Raw genomic sequence first — 15,326 nt, forward strand, 5'->3', positions numbered from 1 at the left:
AGTGCACAATGGAAAGAAGGGAACAATTTTGAAACCTAGTGCTTACACTTCCTACATTAAAGTTCTGTTTCCACACAGCTCATAACTCACCTGCCACAGGACATTTCAAACACTTGATATCACATGGCATGATTTTTCCTGTACTTCAGGCTTTTATCACTCAGGTCAACAAAATACCTTACATTATTTGCAGCCCACTTTCTACCCATGTATGAGTGTGTCTGGGAAAACAGGGCAGCAGTGAAAAAGCTTAGTCTCATGAGTAATGCCTTAAACTCACTAGTATTGGAGTACCTTTTCTAGAAATCTATGCTGAGGTACAATTTCTACCAATTCTTTTGGTTGTGTAAGGACTTCAATATTGCAAATATAATGCTCTATGCAACTTTTCCAAAGCCATAGATTTGTAATGGATGAAATTGGAAATTGTAGTATGGGAATACATTTTATACAGCTAAGACTGTAGAAAATAAAGTACTTCAGTACAAAATTATGTTTTCGGCTCTGGGAAAATATGAAATTGCATCAAATAATTCTATATTGTCTTTTATTTTCAGTTAGAGTTGACAGAATTCCAGAATGGCTGAGGTTGGACAGGCCTCTGGAGGGTGTCTAGTCAACCCCCTGATCAAGCAGGGATAATTACAGCTACTTGTCCAGAGCTGTGTCCAGATGGCTTTTGAATATCCCCAAGGAGGGAGACTACACAGTGTATCTACTCCACTTGTGCCTGTGCTCAGTCACCCTTCCAGTAAAAAAAGTTTCTTGATGTTCAGAACCTCCAGTGTTTCAGTTTGTGCCCATGATTACCTGCTCTGTCATTGGGCACCACTGAATTCCTCATATTAGGAAGGACTGAGAAAAATAGAACGGGAGAGTATGTGGAAAGAAAAATGACAAGCTGCAACACAAATATAATTTTAAGTGGTTTCAGTATCACCAAATAAAGTATAATAACAAAGAAAAATGCATTATTCTATGTCCAACACAAGTTCTAGATTTTTGTACTTGATCAGTAAGATTAGAATGTCCCCATCCTCTGCCATGCATTCCTCATCTCTACACCAGAGTTTGTGTTGCTATTTTTATTGGCATTTTCAAGTACCGCAGCTATTACTTATATTCTGTAATTTCACAAATTACAGTTCTTGGAACATACTAGGCACCTTGACTTTGTTGTAGCAGGAAAAAAGGTGCTAGACCAGTCTGATGTGTCTTTGATTTGATATAATTTGGTTGTTACTATGTTAAAAAAGTGTTGGCTGGCTGACCACCTGGTCCGAAAACAGGAAAAAAAAGTGTTGCTACTACGCTTGAACTGTCCTGTTTTCAGCACAGGAGTTTGCTTTCCATTATCACCATCTGAGATGGTGTTTCTCTTGTGGGTATAAAGTCATGCTTCACCTAGAGGAGCTTCATGGAATCTGCTGCAATAGGTGATTAAAGGAGAATGATTCCTAAGATTCTTTTCCTGAATTTTAAACTCAGCCCAGATTTAAAAACCCCACTGAGTCTAATTGTTCTGAATTATATATTGAAGTTGGTTTGACACAGGTAAAATTATAGTGCTTTGACTGAATTCACATTTCAGCTTTGGGTATCACATAACAATGAGGTGATATTTCCTGATTAAAAATAAGGACTGAATTTTTTTCAGGACCTGAAGAAGACCACTGTTCCTCCCAAACAAATGCTTATTGATGATTGAATGTGTCACAGATTTTAGATGTGAATTTTGGCCAAGTGTTGGGACCTGAACTGTAACCTTACGTCATGCTTATATAATCCCACATATGTTGCAGTGTAATTAAACTTGAAACTGCTTGTTATCATTAGTCCCAGTGTTGTAACAACTATAAACCTCATTACTCAAAACAACTTGAATCTGTCTTTAGGTAAAAAGAATTCAAACCTGGATTTTGTTGCATGAGTGAGTAGATACACATGAGCTTAGTCTAAGAATATTGGATTTTCTTCTGAAAGAAGAGTTCCTGTCTCTACTGTGGTGGTGACAAGAAATTCAGTGAACAATCAGTGAGGGGCTCAGTGCTGGATCTGGACCATGCATCACATCCTGTGATGTGTTCTGCCTCCAGTGGAGAGTCTGTGTACCTTGCCCAAGCCATCTGTGCATGGTGTGTTGGTGTGGATTCACTGGCAAACTCCAAGTTGGACCAGCCAGGAGTAGGAAGCCCCAGGTCTGGGTGGGGGTATCTGGCAGGCAGTGGGGCAATGCTGGTATTTGGGGAGGACCCATGAGTGTGGCCTGCCTGTGGGACAAGTGTGTGAGTGCTGCATGTGGGCAGTGAGCCCCCCGTGAGACCAGCTGGTGAGCTGGGGACCTGTGGGGTCCGTAAGGGGGACTGGGATCTGGGCAGGGGTTCTGGGCAGGCAGAGGGCCTGTCCTGGTGAACCTGGGGAGCGAGGGGTGTGTGCTGCACTTGTGCCTTTCTGCCTCTGACAGCCCAAGACAAGGGGAGGATGTGTCCCTGTGTGACTGTGTCTGGTGTGAGTCCTGAATGGGGGGGCTGCTGGGGCCAGAGCCTTATCTGAGGCTGTGTAGCCACAGCTGTGGCCAAATCAGTGTCCATGTGTGTGTCTGTGTTACACACTCAGTCTTGGTACTGCAGCAGCTTTCCTAGCCTAGAAATCCCAGGCTGGGCTCCGACAGCCAGGCAGGAGGGTTCTGGACCAGGCAGTGGGGGCAGTGACCACATATCACATTACTTGACAATTCTAAGCTCTCAGTACATTGAGGACAGGCTTTCTTTTCAATTACTAATATGCTCAAGCTTAAACATTTGCTTTGAGTCTCTTTTTGCAGGAGGCTCGTTCCCCTCATTGTTTTGATACCACAATTTAATCTAAAATATCTTTGTGGACCGCATGCTGTCCATCCATCATCTCTGGAACTGGGTCACTGTTTACATGACCCTTAGTTTTTTTACAACCCTTTGTAATGATTGGTGGATTCCTTAATGGGTGGCTGTTGTGGGTGAGAATGGAAACTTCAGAGAAAATTTATTAGAGAAGCCCTGCTGTTGAGTCATAGGATGCAGAAAGGCCCCCCCATGCTTTCTACACTTCTCAGAGAGGAATTTAGTTGTCACTGGATCCAGTCTTAACCCCAGACTTTGTCAATGCTTTAAGTAACTTTATGCCACAGGATTAATGATGGCAAGTCAGATACATTTCTATAAAGATGAATTAATTTATTATTTAGATGACAAATGATTAGACAAAAGATCTTAATCAGATTTATTTACTACAGAATGTAAAAGCTAAAACTACTAGCAGTGTATAGTATAGATATAGTGCACTATATCAAAGTTATTATGTAAGGCTAGCAAAAAGGAAACCATTATTAAGTAAAGATATGACTCACCACACCAATGCTCATGGGCAGATCTCTTTAACTCAGTCTCAAAGAGTATCCTTGAAGAGGTTTCCCCACTTCAAGGGAGAAAACTTCATACACTTCAAGAAGGAATATGGGAGAGGAACCCAACTGTGTGAAAGTGGATTGGACTTCTACAGTATATAGTGGTTGACTGCCAGTCATATGTCTCCAGGTCTCCTTAGCAGCTTATCTGTCAAATCTTTGCCTCACTGTCAGGATCTTCATTTGGAGTTGATGAGTCAGACTGCTTTTAGCATAATTCAATGGCAAAACCAGCACATGACAGCATCTCTCATCCCACCAATGATAGCTTGCAAAATAGGGCATTATTTGAGTTGACCACATTCCAAAGCAGATCATTCTGCTACAGTGGCTCAGAAAGGCAAGACAATCTACTTTTCTCAAATAATTTAAAGTATGGATTTATAAATTAATAGCAAAGAAGTTGCCAGTGTAAGTGTTAGGCTTGGGTCATTTTACTGGCTAAGTGGTCACTGTCAGTATAGACTGAGAGTGGCTTTTGGCTGTATGAGGAATTTTTGTTACCCAAGATCAGTACTTTTACTATATAACTCATGAAATAGGACATTTTTGTAATTATTTATTTAGGTAGTTAATTAGTTATAGGGGTTTTATTATTTTGCAGATCCTAAAACTTTATTTGTCATCTCCTCCCCTATTTTAGGGCCTAATTTATCAGTCATTCATGTCTTCTCATAGTGTCTTTTTGGTTTAAAACAAATGAAAGCAATCTCCTTTCCTCAGATCATACCATGACCTGGGGAGGGGGTGGGCGTAGGGAGATGCATCAGAACAGTTTGCCACTTGATGACTCTGATAGTAACATAAATTCTTAGTTTGGAAAAACAGATCTCCAATTTTATCTTTCTGAAAGTAGTTGCAGAAAGAGAAGATTTTAAGTTATGCAGTTAGCTACATTTCTATTGTGCTCATATAGAAGAGGAAGAATGAGATAGCAATTAAAAATTGTTTAGGGTGGTAGTTCCAGAACAAAAAGTTGTAAGAGAAAGTAACAAAGTGTGAGCTGAAGTTTTTTCTTAGTGACACATATAGAGTTAGGTTCTCTGTTGATGTAATGAATACATCCAATGACTCAGAGGATCTATTTGGTTTTCTACAGCTGGATTCTATTCCTAAAGCTAGAAAAGGAACTTAAAAGCAAAATACTAATTATAAAATCACAGCCAAGAGCAAATAGTATTACATTTATTTCTATACTGAATAACACAGTAATCTAAAGTTGACTTAATCAACTATATCCACCCAAGGGAGATGAATAAAAAAGAAACCTGGTAGATTTTATTGATCATCATATAAAATGGTAGCAATTACCATTAACAAATAGTCTTTAATAAGCAAACATACAGTTAGTGCTATTAACTTGAGGTTTTTCTCATTAAAAGAAAAATGAAAAAAGGAGGAGAAAAAAAGGGAAAGTTGGGGCCTGATGATGTTTCAGGATGAATACAGGACACCTGATGTTAACGACTTTAAAAAGTATTAACTACTGGAAGATACCTGTTGTAGTATTTTCCAAATGTTTCCTTCTCTTCTGGCTCTGTAGAACTCTTTAATCATTAGCTTAGATATACCCCATAAATTTCAGATGACTAATATTGATGAGAAATAGCCATTAAACTAAACAGTTATTATGCTTAAGAAAAACTTTGTGAATCTCTACTTTATCCTAAATTAATCTAGCAAATCAGACCACTGAAGCTGCCAATTTTTTTTTTTTTTTTTTTTTTTTTGTGGGAAGATGTGCTTAACTTAATTTAATCACTCTCTTGAGGTACTCTTAAACTAGTTGCTTCCGATCCTTCAAAGATGCAGTATTTTGATCCATGAAGACCTATAATATTCCTTTCATGAATCCAACAGTCATGGTTGCTAAACAATTTGCAGCAGTGCTATCAGCTCTGAAGCTCTTGGGGAATCACTGTATCATTCTGTGGCCACAATTCAAAAGTAAGATTATTTCTCCAGATGAGAGAGGTTCAAAATCAATAACAGTTAACTAATCCAAGTGCACACTGAAGGTTTTGTTTGTTGTTTTTTTTTTTCCTTTCGAAATGGCTATAGGTTTATTTTTTTAAGAAGTTCAGTAAAATGTGTAATTCTGCCTCTCAGTCCCTGTGTTTTTTTTGTGCAAACTCTGTGCTGTTTTATTTTTATTTCTCTTACCAAATTGATAATTGTTTATTCTGTCATTGCATTTTGTGAATCTTTGCTGAACACTGTGAATTCACACATACATTATCAATCTTAATTATCCATTTTATGTACATGACTGCTATCAGTTAAATATAGACAGCTGCTTATTCATGCTACTATTCCCAAAAGATGACAACCATTTTTATGGGTTTGTTTAGTTTGGTGGATGTCTTTTTTTTTCCAGTTTGAATAATGATAATACAGTTTTTAACCTCAGAAATATATACTTATTAAATTTTTGGATGTCATTTGCTTTTCATAACATAGATTTTTTTAAAATAGATTTTGTTTTGAAAATTATGAGAAATATACCTAATTTTCCATTGATCAATTTCTTAGAAGAAGTTTACTTCATGCATGAGCACATATAGACCTTTGATAGACCTTTGAAAATTGTCTCTCCTATCGGCCAATTTCCCATCTAAAAGGCAAGCCAGAAAAAAAAAAAAATAAAAAAAGAAAGACAAACCAAACCACAAACAAGCAAACATGATAATAGCAATTGCTTCATAAGCATTGCCAGGGATCTATTTTTATGTCAAAAGTTAAAAAAAAAATCGAGAGAACTGAAAAGAAGAGCACTAATCAGTGTGTCCTGTGCTCTTCTTTGTAGTCCCAGCGCCGTGTTACATTTCACCTCCCCGATGGCTCCCAGGAAAGCTGCAGTGACAGTGGTCTGGGAGACCACGAGCCAGTGGGTGGTGGAACCCTGATCTCACACCCTCTCCCTCTGGTTCAGCCGCAGGACGAATTCTACGACCAGGCTTCACCGGACAAGAGGACTGAAGCTGATGGCAATTCTGACCCCAACTCGGGTGAGTCACCACCTTATCTCTGCTTATCTGAGTTGCTTTGCTAACTTGGTACTTTCTTTTTCATCCCTTTGAGCTTTGCAATGGTAGAGATGTTTTTAAGCACGTGCATGAATGTTTGTTCATATTAGCTCATAAGGATTGTTTGGAAATAATGTAGTTTGCCTGAAGTGCCTCATGTTGTAATTTGACTGTGGAAAGAAGAGTATATCCAGTAGAATAAATGGCTTCATACTAATTGCACAGTAAGTAATACCAGCAGGGGAGAAGGATGTCCTACAAGGTAACAAGTTTTTCCTGATGTTTGCAGTGCTGTAGCTATTTAGCTTTAGACTTTGTTTTAGTAAAGTCATTCTAAATATCAATTTAAGTTCAAGGGCATGGAGGTTGCACAGTCTTTTAGACTAACAGAGAAGTCAGTAAATTGGTGAAGCACTGAAAAATTGAAAGAACCCAAATTTCTTAACAGCCTTAAAATTCCCTGTTCTAACATTAAGAATCACAGGGTTTCTTTGTTAACTTGGAGTGGCATGATGTATTGGAACTGTCAGATACAGGTTTTCATACAAATATTAAGGATGAACTATTTGATTTGGGAACTTCTGCCTTTCTCTTCCATCCTCCTCTATAATATATTTACATTATTGCTGTGTTTTTGTGAGAGCACTAAAAACTGAAGCAAGATCTTAACCAATAGGGTGATTAGTATTTTGACATTGCAATGTGGAATGTGGAGACTCAGACATACTGAAAACAAGAGAGAAGTAGCACTGCTCTTAAGTTTCTTGGTTTTTGTCTAGAATGTGAGACAAAGGTTAAAAATCTATCTGTGCTCTTGGAAGGTAATTGAACCTGAGTCCTCTTGCATCCCAGGAGTATAGAAATAAGAAATAGTTTCTGTCTTTGGCATTTCTCCCTTTTGTATAGATGATTAAGTTGTCACTGGGCCTGTACAAACCAGGAGAGAAGGTGGCCTTGGGATCTGATGAACAATATTAAGGTCCATCTCCTCATTTGGGCAGAGCTGGATCTGAATGATGACATTTACATCATGGCAGATGACAACATGAACTTTGGAATATTGACTTTGGAAATATTTTTCTCATATGTGTATAGGAAGACCAAGAGGTTGTGTTGGATGACACTCTACAAAGACACAATTTGAAATGTTTTACTGAGAATTGCATTCTGGTTTCTTTTCCTCTATTTTCCTTCTACTTTTTTTTTTTTCCTCTTCTCCTCCCCTGGATATGATACCTGCATTTTCTTCTCCTTATCAAAACAGAAATGTTTTTGGAGCTATGATGTTAAACCCTTAATCTGTACAAATACAAAGAATGATAAAAGAATAGCAACTATGAGTGGATTGACTCTGGAGCAAGAATGTGTGTCTGCTTAAGCAAGCGAGGAGCTTAAGTGGAATTATCTGGTTAATTCTCTGACCACATATGAGACTTGTGAAAGATTTAACAGCATCAGAGAGGAGCTTTTAAGGCAGCATTGCATGTTGGCACTGTCTCATTGGCTTCACAGATTCTGAATTGTACATCCCTTCAAAAGGCAGCATAAAAGTCCTCCAGGAGAGTTAGGAAAAAAATGGCTTAGTAAACTTTATAGAAAGTTATTAAAAGTGCAGTTTTGGAAATTTTGTGTTAAACACGTTGTGCAAATACAGTATATTAATCATGATCATCTATTCATGCCTAATATAGACACTAATAGAAGATTAGTCAGAATGAGTAAGTGTTCTTAAAAGCTATATGAAAAGTTTTAATATGTTTGTGGTTACACCTAATTTAGCCTTAGGGATGCTAAATTTGTGTCAAATTTATGAAAATCTAACCATCAAGCTATACTATCAGTGAAGTATTGAAGTATAGTTTTTTTTTGTTTTTACCAGATATTGAAATAGTACACTCTGTATCTCATCAAATTTCACAAACTAAGAAAGGAATTATATGGTCAGTACTGTGACAGAAATTTTTCTAGAAAAATCCAGGCCAGGATGGGAGTCATGTTGTTCATTAGATGGCTTTAACTTGTATATTGTATTCAGTATCAAGCTACTGCCTAAGCACTGTATTAAAAGTTATTTTGCTACTGTAGGCACAAGTTTTAATGGGATGTGAAATAAGATTTAAAGCAGTATATGGTTACTGAAGATGCTGTGAAAATTTTCAGAAGAGAAAAATGCTGTCTGGTATTGGCCAAAGTTACTTTGTGGGTATTTACATGTGTTCATGGTTAAAATATGTAGTATCATTTGAACATTGTATTCCTTGACATTCCTAAGCTGAATTTCTAGTTCTATTGCAGTGAAATGTTCCTAGTTGTATTTAACTGTAGAGGTAGTCTTGTTTCAGTGGCTGTTTAAGGGATTGCTGGTTATGAAATACCTGGGACATGCTAAGGTGAAAGATACAACTATAAAGTAAGGAATAAAGCCCTAGTGGAGAGTTGTAGTATTATCATGTACATGTACTGCTAGCAGTTTTGGATTATAACTGTTGCATAGCAATATTTTTATTCTAAATGCTTCAACTGAAGAGAAAGAGCAGGGTTTTTGGGAATGTTTGCAAATGACCTCTACATCAAAAACACAGATTTGTTTGACTGTATTGTTATGAAAGTTCGTTCAAAGTAAAACTTTTCTTCAGCTCATGAGAATGTGATGTTAATCTTGGTAGTAAAGTCCTTGCCTCATGCTGAGAGCAATTTTGGTTAATGACTTTAATGCTCAGTGAATTGTGTGGGTTATTACTGTACACTGTGAAGTTACGTGAATAAAAATACAGCCATTGTTTCTGAAAATAATGTCCTATTTTAATTATATTTGAAGAGTGACCAAGGCTCAGGTCTTCAAAACCTGAAATAGGGGGAGAAATGTGGCAAAAGTCTTGCTAACTTTTTACACAAGAGTATGAGAAACCTTAATGCCATATTTACTTGCAGTCATTAGCTTCTACAGAGACACAAGAACTACAATTACATGATTTAATGAAATAAACACACACAGTGAGAGTACATTCATCCCGCTAATCTGAAAACAGAATCTCTCACACCGGGTGAAACTGAAATGAAGAGAGAAGCCAAATATTAGCATTGTCAGCCACACACTGTCACTGTAGCTATGAGAGAAAGGCAACAAGATAGAAATATGAAGTCTTTCATAATGAGATGTAAGTCCAAGTTTGGTTTGCATCACTGAAAACTTTATTTAACCTCTTCTTTATTTAGGTCTTTTATTTTGAGGGTTGTATTCATTTTTCCAATAAATATTTTGCATTTCTCTATTGTTAATTGATCAGTATTATTGATGGTCAGAGGAGTTTGATGCTAACCTGTCAATTACAACTCCTTATAGTTCACCTTTGTCTCATTTGAAGCTTGATACACTTGATTCCTTTTAAAAGGAATATATTCCAAAGATCTATCATCTGATACAAGTTCTTTACCTTTTAGCATATCAGATAAGGATTTAGAAAACATTCCAGTTTCTTTAGGATGTAAAAAAAAAAAAAGGCCAAAAGGCCAATGTAAAATTGAATTTACTTATACTATTTTAAAACATCTTTCATTACCAAAATTCCTGCTTTCTAATGGTTTTAAATGTGCATATCAGGAAGTGTACTTTTAACACAAACATCTTTATCATCAATTGCAATAAAACTGTACGGCTCTCTGATGTATTTTGATGTGAATTATTTTTTCAGGTATTGCTAAAAAAACTCCTGTGCTTTTGTTGTCCAGCAGTTGGGTGCAGACTGTTACTTCTCATTACTATAAGTGTGGTTTTCATCAGCGTGAAGAAACAATCCACTTGATTAGTGAAGAATTCTTCTTTCACTGTGGTTTAGTAAAAGTTGTCAGGAACTTAAATTTGGCCTGGAATTGGTAACGTATCTAAGAGTTGTATGCAGCAGAGCTGTGCAATAGAATTGTATGAAGTAAAAATGTGCCTCCTAGTGTAAGGAAGGGGAAAAATGCATTTTCATGAAAATGCTTGATAAATCACATTTTGATAGCTGCAAGCTGTGGATGTGATTCATTTTTCTTCAAAGAGATAAAGAGGAATAGCATATATTTAGTGGAGTGTTAGAACTGCTCTAGGGAGAAAGCCTACTGCACACTGTGGATGAATCTATGCAATAATTCCAACGGTTTAAAACCAGACAGAAATATAATATTTATGTCTTCTGATACATGTTTACGAAGCTAAGTAAATGTTTGCCTAATTTCTACGCCTCATTAATAAGTAGTATCAATATATATCAACAAAGTAATAGCTTCATAAAAAACATGGAGCTATAGCAAAAATTGTAACACACCCACCAGTTTCAAGATCATGTTTTTATTTAGCAAAATTAAATAGAACATTCTATTTTGTCCTATGTTACTTCCAAAGCAATTCCATATTCTTGGAAGTAATGTTATAATGCTGTCTTTCAGTAATAAGGTTTGTGGATAGCTTTTTTGTTTCCAGTGCAATAAAAACTGTGTGGTTAAATTTGGCTGATAAATACCTGAGTTCACACTTTTTAATAAACCTATTACTATGGCAGTTTAGTCAAGTAATGTCAGGGGTGTTAAATGGTACTCTAATTCCAGTAATAAGTAAGAATATCTCTGCGGCAGTGGCTTAATTATGATTAAAGTTCAGAGTAATGGCAAGACTGCCTTGTATTACACTTGGTCATATGATAGTGTCCCATGTGGAGAAGCTAAGCCTCTGCTGCAAAGAGCTTTGGTTTTACAGTGTCACTATCATTACACCCAGTGGGTGATGATGGTTTAACCTTGAGGGCATACCCTCTGCTTAATCCTGTCTTTCATTTTTCTGCCTCCAAAGTTTCTTCTTTGGCAATACTGGAGTGGTCCATAGCTAAACAGCCTAAGGTGTAGAAAGAAATGCTACTGTATTAATGCCTAGATCTAGATAATTTGCCGTCCATAGTTATTCTTGTGTTTTCATAATATGAGACTATGAGAACTAAAATAGGAACATTTGCCTTTGAGTCACATCCTCCATTTCATTAAACACAAGTTCATACCTCACACAGCACACAGAATCTAACACTGTCACATTTAGCTACAGGCAAGCAGGAGTAAGAAAAACTGGAGTCAGGTTGGTGAATTAGCCTAGAGAAGAGCTATAAAATAGTCTGAAGTCTGAATTCAATCTTAGCCCATGCACTTATGAATTTAAAAAGATAAATAAAATCTGAGAGGCATAAGAAGATTGCTATCTCTTTACATCTCTTTGATGCCTCATTGCAGTGAGGATTTAAAAATTGTCTTGGTTCAGAAAAGCCACTGTGCTACCTCTGTTCCTATTCTACTCTCTTTTCGTCCGCACACCAAAGCTAATTGGAGTGTAAATCAGGAGGCCATAACCATTGAATGAGCTGTAGGAGGGGAACTTGTCTCATTGCTTCTCCAAGAGGAACAGGTAACTTTCCAAAACTTCATAGCTGCTGCTGCCTGAGAAGAGCACTTGCAGGTCCTCAGCAGTCAGATGAAAAGGCCACATGGGGCAGGGGGACTATGACAAAGGTTGGAGGATTAAAGGGAGAGGAAGCTTCCACATGAGATGAAAGCTGGTGCCTTTCTCTGCCGTCACTGATGATACCAAGGACAGTTTAAAACCTCAGATGCTTTTGCCAGGTTAAAACAAGGGACTTAAGGCATTAAGAGTAATTTTTCTCCTGTAAGTATTTTCTGCTCACAAGGCTTTTCTTCATATCACAGCAAGCCCAGATCTACTGCAGACATTCACAGACTTTTTTAAGTTTCAAAGTGATACCATTATCCAGTCAAACCTCTACTATAGCAAAATGCTTAGTGTTTCACACAACTTTCCTTAAATCAAACTGAGGTTTTAAAATATTCCAGTAATAAAATAGTCCAGTGATATATTTCCACTGGTGTTTGATTACATGTTTCATGTGGATTTACATGGCAAGGTTATGGATAGGGAGGCTTCAGACGGTGCCTCTTTGAGAAGACACCAGAGGGGGGGTGCCCCCCATGTTTGACAGAGCCAATTCTCAGTGACTCTGAAACAGATTCATTGCTGCCCAAAGCTGCACAGCAGCTGGGGGCAAGGAAGAAGAACAGTGTGAGAGAAACAAACCTGCAGACACTAAGGTCCGTGACGAAGGAGGTAGAGAGCATGCTCAGACACCAAATAGCTTCCCTCAGCTTGTGGGGAAGGTGGTGCTCCCAGCAGCCCGTGGAGGAGCCCACCCTGAAACAGGTAGGTATGCTCTCCTTGAAGGAAGTTGCAGTCTGCAAAGGGCACATGCAGGAGCTGTGGCCCCTGGGGAGCTCCCTCTGGAGCAGTCTTGTCTTGGAGGCTCACATATTGTGGGAGGGACCCATGTGTTGCTGGGAAAGGACCCCATGTTGTCCAGAGTAAGAGTATGATGGAGAAGGGGCAGCAGATACAAAGATTGACTTGCCGACTGCAACTCCTTTTCATATCCCTTAACACCACTTAGTGGCATCTAATGAATTTGATCCTGGGAAGAAGGAAGGGTTGGGTAATGGGAAAGGTGTATTTAGTTTTGTTTTTCTTGTTTCTCACAATCCTACTCCAGTTTTTATTGATGATAAATTAAGTTTATCTTCCCCAGGCTGAGTCAGTTCTGCCAGTGATGGTAACTAGTGAGTGATCTCCCTGTCCTTATCTCAACCCATGAGCTTTTTCATCTCATTTTCTTCCCGTCTTGCTGAGAAGGGGGAGTGATAGAGCAGCTTGGTGAGCACCTGGCAGCAGCTAAGGTTAACCCACCAGAATATTAAAGCTGGTGTTGTATTCTCAGTCTGAAAGCATTTCTTTTCAGTTTCTACCTCTTGTCTGTGTGACTGTACCACCCTTTGTCAATGTGAAGTCTGACTTCCAGAAGTGCAAGTATGTTTTGAGGCCCAAGGGACTTTTTTGACTAGAACAGCATCCTGCACAATACAAATCAGAAACCCTAGCCAATAACCTAAAAAAAGCATGTGTCTTCTGCTGGTATCTACAGCATATGTTACAGAATGATTTCTTCATTTAATGATCTCCAGTGACAGAGGAAATAGCGCTTACAGTGCTTACTGACTTCAACTGAATCAGGCTTTTATTTGATAAAAGAGGTTTTTGGTGTCCATAGTTCAAATGGAGTGCTCAAGTCTTCTTGAATCTATAATACACAGGTTAATTAGTAGTAATATTTTGAATGTTGCAACATTTTGTTCTTAAGCACTTTTTTCCTCTCTGTATGTTAATACTGGTCCAATGTATGTCCAGTAATATATATATATATATATATATATATATATATATATATATATATATTTTTTTCAGAATTAAAAAAATAAAACATAAATCTTCTAAATTTCAGAGTTTTAAAATATTGTTTTTTTCTTTATCAGTCATTGTTTGGATCTGAGTGGGGTTTTTTTCTGCCTTATGAACATGATGTTTAACAATAATTTTTAGCAATAGAACAGCAACAGATTTTTCTACTGTTTAAAGACCTTCCATGGGAAATTAAAGTCAAAAGCATGACTGAACACATATATCTTTAATCATCATGAAATATATTTGAAAGCTTTTTTTTTAGCATTCTAGGTGCTCTATCACCTAACTGTGTTTGACACAATTCGCCTTTTAAAAGTGTGATAATGTGATTATGGTAGAAATATTTGCTTGATTTTTTTGAGGTTGCTGTTTCTGAAATTCAGTAGAAGTTAGTATTGTGACTTCAGTCACAACAATAGGAAGTTACTGTTGTGACAGCTGTGACTCCTTGTTACCTTGAAATTACAATTAATTTACCAATGATACATGTTCTTTTACTAATAGAGTCTTAGTAGTGCAACTCCAATTCCCAAAAGCAAGTTGACAAAAAGAAAGATTATATTTGTGAGAATAAAGTGTTGAATTTAGCATGGCATTGTTAATTTCAGCCTTTAAATGGTTACAAATTTTAAGTAGAATTAGAATTGTTGATGGTTGCAATGAGAGGAATAACTTATATAACAATGAGGAAGAATAAGCTCATTGCACCCACACAGACTTGGGCTTGACAACTAGAAAACAGCTTTGCAGTGAGAGAACTGGGAGTCCTGGTGGACAGAAAATTAGCCATGAGCCAGAAAGACACCCTTGAAGAAAAGAAATCAGTCTCCTGAACTGCAATAGAAGAAGTGCTGCCGGCAAGCTGATGGGAAAGTTCCTTTCTCTCTACTCCTCACTGGTGAGACACAGTTGAAGTGCCAAGTCCGGTGCTGTTTTTTCCAGTATGGAAGGGAAATGGAAATTTGGACTGAGTCCAGAAAAAGGCCACAAAGATTATTAAGGTATTAGAGCATCTGTCACATGGGGAGGTGCTGTAAGAACTGTGACTGTTCATCCTGGAGAGGGGAAAGGCTTAGCAAGGATCTAATTAATGTGTGCAAATACCTGATGTGGTGCAGGAAGGAGAGTAGGGAGAGAGACAGACTTTGCTCAGTAGTGTACCAAATCAAAGAATGGGACAACTGGGCACAAATTGAAATGGAGAGACATTTTCTTTAAACATAAGGAAAAAAAGAACTACCGCATTTTGTTGCTATTGGAACAATGGAACTCTCCATCAAGTTTCCCAGAGAGATTGTGGAATCTTCATGGATATTTTGGAAATCAAAAAAGACATTTCTCCAACTGAGTCGTGGTAACTCCCTGAGCTGGGCAGGAAGGTGTGACTAAACCCTCACCGGACTTCCCTTCCAAGTTAATGGTTCTGAAATCCTATAAATTATTAAGTTTGTCTTGCATAGATTGTGCAATACAGATGTGAACTAAAAAAAGAAAAGAAAAAACTGTATTCTCTAAGGTGAATCATAGGTTATGA

The 15,326-nt window shown here is 37.6% G+C and overlaps 1 protein-coding gene across 5 annotated transcripts in view; it reads left to right on the forward strand.

The window, feature by feature from the left end:
- The window catches only part of PCDH9 (protocadherin 9), a 664,715-nt gene that overhangs the window by 424,591 nt on the left and 224,798 nt on the right, over positions 1-15,326 (forward strand). For 2 of the 5 annotated variants that reach the window (XM_036379697.2, XM_036379706.2), the window contains one exon: positions 6,249-6,450. In XM_036379697.2, the coding sequence (XP_036235590.1) occupies positions 6,249-6,450 (202 nt within the window). Of the gene's footprint in view, positions 1-6,248; positions 6,451-7,374; positions 9,748-15,326 lie in introns of those variants that run through there. The other 3 variants (XM_036379715.2, XM_036379724.2, XM_036379733.2) reach the window with 2 other exon arrangements.

Source organism: Molothrus ater, chromosome 2, assembly GCF_012460135.2.
Source record: "Molothrus ater isolate BHLD 08-10-18 breed brown headed cowbird chromosome 2, BPBGC_Mater_1.1, whole genome shotgun sequence".
Classification (NCBI taxonomy): domain Eukaryota; kingdom Metazoa; phylum Chordata; class Aves; order Passeriformes; family Icteridae; genus Molothrus; species Molothrus ater.